The following is a 6,684-nucleotide window of genomic DNA, read 5'->3' on the forward strand; positions in this document are numbered from 1 at the left end:
CTCTCTTCCTCACTCTCTGTGCGCTCGTGTCCGCTTCTCAGGGCTCAGCGATGGCGGTCCACCCTCAGGCTGCAGCCTCCAGAGTCAGTCGTCGTTCGATTTCTGCAGCCCCCCCACTCCAAGCCAGACACAGGCTCAGGGACAGGGAGACCCCTTCCAGACCCCCAAAGACAGCAGCCCCTTTCCGGAGGCAGAAGTCATCAACCCATTCAGTTCAAGCACTGGTACACAACTTACAGCTTAATAACAGTTAACCGGTCTTAACTGTGGGAACTCTGTTTGTCTGTAACCTGACACTAAATCTTCAGGAGCAGTAAAGCATTGTTACGTCGGCCTCTATAGGCTGAAACTTTCAGTACTTTTATTATGAATGGCCAGAATCAGCATCAGCACTGGGTGTGTACAGGCTGTATTCTGTTACATATATACAGTATATCCCCACATGTGACATAGCTTTGCACAATGAGTGTTTAACAGACTTGCACGGTTCTTTTTGGATTTTCTGGCTTTAAAACTGTTCAAATCTTTTTCAGGCCTAACCAAGATGGACGTGGGAGACTCCCAGTTCCAGCCGCTGGCTCTGTCCGACACCTTGTCCTTTGACGGTCTTGGAACTCCTTTACAAGCTCCCTTGGCATCACCACAAGAGTAAGCACCACCACCGCTGCTGTCATTTAACTCTGTGATATTCCTTTCTTTAAAAAAACCCCACTGACACTGATGTGATGTGTGTGTGCGAGCAGGCAGTGTGTGCCGTGTACGCTGGACGAAGTGCTGGGCCCTCCGACCACGCCCGAAGGCCGAAACGACGAGAAAGCTCTGTTGGAGCAGCTCGTCACCTTCCTCAGTGGCACCGATGAGAGCGAGCTGGCCAAGCTGGATAAGGCCCTGGGTATCGACAAACTGGTCCAGGTAAGTGTGTGTCAGGAGAGACTCGTTACTATGATTGATCACAGCACACAGTACAGTTGTTGGATTGCTGGTAGCCTCCGCTGGCCTCTGCTCTCATTATTTGTGCCACAAAGCTGGATTTGGCAAAAAACCCTGTTGGAGCGATTTCAAGTACATCAGGAGGTGTTTGTATTTTGCAAGTAATCCCCAAATATACAGCTGTTCTACCGTTATTTGAGCTCCAGAATATGGCCCGTCACTGCTTCTTTTTGTTCCTTGTGACAAGTAATGATGCAAGAAATGCAGAATTTTTGGAAGAAAGACCTCTTTATTATCTCTTATTTTTTCTCTCTTTGCCTCTTCCCAGGGTGGATGTTTTGACCCTTTGCCCCAAAACTTCCCACCCCAGCAATCCACTGCCAGCCCAGTTTCCATGGACCCTAAACTGCCCACCTACCCATCCCAATTTACACCAGCTTCACAAGCTCAGTTTCCTCCAGAGCTGGCCACGGTGGGGCCGCAGGGTCTGGGGTTTGGAGCCCCCCGAGGGGCTTTCCCCGGCGGGACGACGGGCATGGGGCTGAGGCCGGGCTTGACGACGCGACCGCAGGGGATGGGCGCTCAGCTCAGGCTGCCACCCAACCAGCTGCGCCTGCAGCTGCAGCAGAGGGTGCAAGGCCCACAGCAGGTGAGGACGAGGGAGGCGCCGGCATTTCGGCTGGGGCTAATGTGTACAGTCACAGCTTTGCAGTGAGAAATGAGGCGTCTGCTAATACAACAACACCTTTGAGTTATTTTTAGCTTTACTGTACTACACACACTTTAAAGTGCAGAGCGACTTGTGGCTTTCTGTGTTAGTCTTAATCCTCCGATATCATGACGACTCCTCTGATTTCATTTTTAAAATATTGATTAACCTCCATCATCACAGTTATTCATCTCCTCTCCCTCGTTTTTTCCTTTGTCGGATTAAATTGTGCCTTCCATCCTCTCATCCTTTCACTCCTGTCTGACCTTGTCTTTTCTTTTTCTTTTTTGTTCTCTTCCTCTGTCTCAGCTCCAGAACAGGATGGCGGGCATGAATCCGTTTCCAGCAGGAGCCCAGCACGTGAACATCGGGATTCGTCAGGGGGTTCAACAGCCTCAGATGCCCTCACAAGTGAGTCGAGGCCCAAAGACTCCCAAGATAATTTGTTTGTCTGAATTCCTTTAAGATTTGTAATCTTTCCTGTCCTCCTCATGCAGACTGAGTGTCCTCTTGAATATTTACTTTGAAAACTTCTCCAACAAACTCTTTTTGCATCGCGTCTCTCAGCAGCCGCCGCTGAATGCTCAGATGCTGGCCCAGCGTCAGAGAGAAATCTACAGCATCCAGCACCGCCAGCGCCAGCTTTTCCAGCAGAAGTTCATGCTGATGAGACAGAACGTGGCAGGCGCCCCGACTGGAGCCGTGGGGTCCATTGGCACTGCCAGGGTCCCGAAAGGTCCCCCAACAACGCCTCAACAGCAGCAGCAGCAGTTTAACTTCCCACCAGGGTACAACCCAATGACGGGAAAATCCCCTACCTCACCCAGTCACTTCAGTCCCATGACCGGGGGCCCTCTGGACAACAAACTGTCTGTCAGAGTTCCCCTGAATAACCAGACGATGATGGGCGGCGTGCAGGGCCAGTTCAACAACACCGTGAACTCCTCATTGCAGCAGGGGCTGTTCCAGCAGTTTGGGGGGTCTGGTGAGTTCAAGGAAACTCCATCACATCAGGGTTATTTACTGAAAGACCAGAGTCATTTGTCTTAACTGACCTGAACCTGTACACCTTTTCTCCTTCAAAGCTCTGGTCCAGCAAGACCCATCGTTCCCTCCCGAGATGAGCCCGACCAGCCCGTTGTTGTCACCTCAGAACTCCACCTCCCAGAGCCCTCTGCTTCAGCAAGCCCCACCTCCTGGCTACCAGTCACCAGACATGAAGAGCTGGCAACAGACCGGCATGGGCAGCAACAGGTGAGGAACAAGCACAGTTGTTGAGCGTTATTCGCATTATTTAAATGAGACCCTCTCCCGGTGTGACGCGCCGTCTGCTCTTGATTGTTGCAGCCTGTTCAGTCAGTCGGGACAGAGTGCAGGGCAGGCCTTTGGCCAGCAGGGGGTTTACAACAACATGAGCATCACCGTCTCCATGGCCGGAGGCTCGGGTGGTGTCGGCTCATTACCTCCCATGGGGCAGCCGGTTGGCATGAGCAACAGTAACCTCAGCAACGTGGGTTCAGTGTGCAGCGACCAGCAGGTTAGTGACCCTGAACCCGAACCATAAAGTATAAATACAGTTCACCTTCCATTCATGATATCCTGCCACACCTGCTGTCTGTTGTATATTTTCCTTTGGGCCTGGAAAGTCCTTGAAGTCCCTGCTTTGTTGCATAAGTTACAACCAGGGATCAGAAATATTTGTTAACCCTCTGGTGTCCGAGCAGTCACCCACATTAAGCACGCTGTCTCCAAATCTGGAATGCACCGTCTCTTCCGTGTGTGCAGGTGCAGCAGGTTCAGGTGTTCGCGGACGTCCAGTGCACAGTGAACCTGGTTGGCAGTGACTCCTACCTGAACCAGGGCTCCATCGGAGCTGCGGCCTCCCAGAAGGGCCCCGGACCGCAGGGCCCCCAGAACAACCAGGCCCAGCAGAAGAGCCTCCTCCAGCAGCTGCTCACCGAGTGACGACCCCCACGCCCTCCCCCCCTCTCTCCCTCGTTTTCCAGCTCTCCCTGAACTCCGTCTACTTCTCACTTCTACGCCTCCTCCTCCTCCTCGGGAGGTCGGTGCACCAGACCCCATTTGCTGTCTCTGTCTCACCTTTTTCCGGATGGATGGATAGAAGGATGGATGTTTGGACGGGCCACGCTTCGGAGAGGGTTCGGCTGTTTTTAAAGTGGAGTTAACGCGGCCGGGTCGCTTCAGTGCGGGGCGGGCGGGCGGGCGGGGGGATTTAAAGGGTGGGAGGATTTGGGGCTGGTTCGTTTTCCCGCCCAGAACTTTTTAAGAAACGACTCAAGTCAGAAGGAGCAGCAGTGTATTTAAACCTGCCTGTCTGATCTGTCTGACAACCTGTCTGTCTGCCTCAGCCTATTAAAGGCAGTGTTGTCTTGCTGCTCATTCCTTGGTGACCTACTTCCTGCTTCCTGACCCAAGAAAACAACTGCGACATCATTGTAGATTTGCCAAGTTGTCGTCACTGTCAAATCAGGGCCGGCCTCCTTTTTATTCTTTTATTTTTTTCTTTCTTCCTCTCTCTCTCTCTCTTTCTCTGTCGTTTGTTTGTTGTTGTGTTTTTTCTCTCTCTCTCTCTCTCTGAGCGGACGGTTTCTGTCGGGCCGTCGCCGCAGCATCAGCAGCAGCAACAACAACAGCAGCAGCAGCAGTGCATCTTGGGAGCATGAGTTTCAGCATACAGCTGAGCTCGGCGTGTTTTTTTTTTTTTTTTTCTCTTTTAAAGAAGTGTGGGAGTTATCCCGCACAGCGGCACCTCTGGCTTTTTTATTTTTGTTTTGTTTTCGTGTCCTCCTCTTACCTGTCTCTCAGCGATGTGGGAATGTTAAGGTTTCAGACCTCTGTGGCATTGTGGGATAGAAGCTCAGTATCAGCTGGTTCTGTGACTGTCTCTCTCTATCAGCTGCAGTGCCTGGTGGAAGTTTGAGTTTTTCCCGAGCTCTGCTTCTTCTTCTACTTCTTCTACTTCTACATATTATTCTATGACGTCTTCTGTTTTTATTCTTTTTGGTTGAGTTGTTTTTTTTTTGTTGTTGTTTAAATCTTCTGCTCTCACCGTCATCATCATCATCTTCATGATCATCAGAACAAGCTTTGACAACAGCCAGGATGGATGGATGGATGGATGGATGGATGGATGGATGGGAGACAGACGGGATGCTGCTCAGTTTGGAACTTACGTGTCTTTCTCCCACCCGGGAGGAGGTTTTATTTTTTTTTCAAAGTATATAAAAAAAAAGACTGTTATGATTATTTAACTGTCTGTCCGTCACATTTTACCCCTCACCTCAGCAGCTGTGAATACAGAACCCTGTCGGGTTCTCTCTCTCTCTCTCTCTCTCTCTCTCTCTCTGTGTAACTTTCATGCTATCTCTCGGCCTATCAGTGTTGTTTGCCATGTGCACCATGCAGGCGGGTAGTATTGTACAGTACAGAAGGACAAAGACTTGGGGATGAGCTCACTCTTCTCTTGTAACTGCTTTCCTTTAAAAAAAAAAAAGAAAAGAAAAAAAGAAATGTAAGTAATCGATTACTCAGAACAGCAAAACTATGTATAATGTGATTCGATGCAGGTTTTTATTTCGTTTGTTTGTTTCTTTTTAAATTCTAATGTTTCTTTTTTTTTTTGGCATCATGATATTTGTTCATCATACCGCTACATGTTGCAGTGGAGGAGGAAGTTATTCCATCTTCTGAAATGTGAAAAAGAAATTTTAAAGCAATTGATTTTTTTTAAAAAAAAACAAGAAAATATAATATAGCTAGATCTCGCTCCCTTTGGCATCATGAGCGCTACAAGAGGCCACACTTTTCTGAGGTAAACGAAAATTTTAAAAATGTTTGGGGGAGGGGGGGGTTTGATCGCTTTGCTTTCTCTTGTGGTAACCAGGGAGCTAGTTAGCCATCTTTTCTTTTTGCTTTCTCCTCTTTTTTTATGTATGTACAATACTTTCAAGAGAAAACTTTTTCGAGACAGTACATGTGTTTGTAACCATTGTATAAAAGAAAAAAAATGACAATAACCGTTAAAAGCCGCGCCCCTTCGCCCCCCCGCGAGCACGCGACCACACGTCGCCCCCGGCGACTCTAACGGTACTGAGCCGCGTGGACGTTAGTCGCGGAGGCAGGGGGGGCGAGCGGCGCGGCTTTTTCCGGATCATTGTTCCTATATAATGACATTTAAGTAGACGCTTTAGTAATAGAAGTTCCTAACAAAGATGTGATGGATGATTAATTTAAAGCTGTCATGAAATTGAATCGAAACAGGACGGGTTGAATCACAGATGTTTTATTTTCTCCTCACCTCCTGCAGACCGGTTTCATCAGTGTTTATCTCCCAGGATTTTTATTTTTATTTGTTTTGTTTTGTTCTTTTTTGGTTTTTCTCTGGTTCCCTGATGAAGATTTCACTCCACTGGCTACACACACACACACACACACACACACACACACACACACACACATACAGTTTTCTGTTGACTACTGTTGCTCAGTCAGACACTGTCTCTCTCAGCGATAACAGACCTCTGTTAACAACAAGTCCACTTCACACACACACACACACACACACACACACACACACAGAAAAGAAAAGATGTGCTACTTATAGCTCACACCACCGGGAATTTACAACAACAAAAAAAGTCCTCTGAAATCACAAACCCTGGCTGCCGAGACGTTGCCTCTAAATATTCTTTACATGTAAAGATACGGCATATGAAATATCTGCTCCGGGCTCAGTCTGACACTAATAAATACCCAAAGGTTACAAGTGTAGGATGCTATAAGGACTGACATGTCTTCAGTCACTTCTTTTTTTTTTACACAGGAATAAATCGAATCAGGGAACATCCAGTGAGTCTTTAACATCTGTCACATCTGTTCCCTGATTGATTCATTCCCGTGTGAACTCTTGTTCTTGGTTCATTGTTTCTCTCTTTTGTTTTGTTTTTCTTCTGTCCTGGGAAAAAAAAAAAGAGACAGTCGTGAAATCTGTACAGATATTCAGAAGCGTCCTCACCCTCCCTCCC

The 6,684-nt window shown here is 48.2% G+C and overlaps 1 protein-coding gene across 1 annotated transcript in view; it reads left to right on the plus strand.

The window, feature by feature from the left end:
- Positions 1-3,859, plus strand: part of ncoa1 (nuclear receptor coactivator 1) — a 29,027-nt gene extending 25,168 nt beyond the window's left edge. The window contains exons 13-21 of the mRNA XM_027284577.1: positions 42-224; positions 534-648; positions 744-912; positions 1,259-1,579; positions 1,949-2,050; positions 2,207-2,624; positions 2,725-2,893; positions 2,987-3,176; positions 3,425-3,859. Coding sequence (XP_027140378.1) covers positions 42-224; positions 534-648; positions 744-912; positions 1,259-1,579; positions 1,949-2,050; positions 2,207-2,624; positions 2,725-2,893; positions 2,987-3,176; positions 3,425-3,604 — 1,847 coding nt within the window. The 3' untranslated portion in view covers positions 3,605-3,859. The remainder of the gene's footprint in view (positions 1-41; positions 225-533; positions 649-743; positions 913-1,258; positions 1,580-1,948; positions 2,051-2,206; positions 2,625-2,724; positions 2,894-2,986; positions 3,177-3,424) is intronic.
- The last annotated feature ends 2,825 nt before the right edge of the window (positions 3,860-6,684 follow it).

The sequence above is a fragment of the Larimichthys crocea genome, chromosome XI (genome assembly GCF_000972845.2).
Source record: "Larimichthys crocea isolate SSNF chromosome XI, L_crocea_2.0, whole genome shotgun sequence".
Lineage (NCBI taxonomy): Eukaryota > Metazoa > Chordata > Actinopteri > Sciaenidae > Larimichthys > Larimichthys crocea.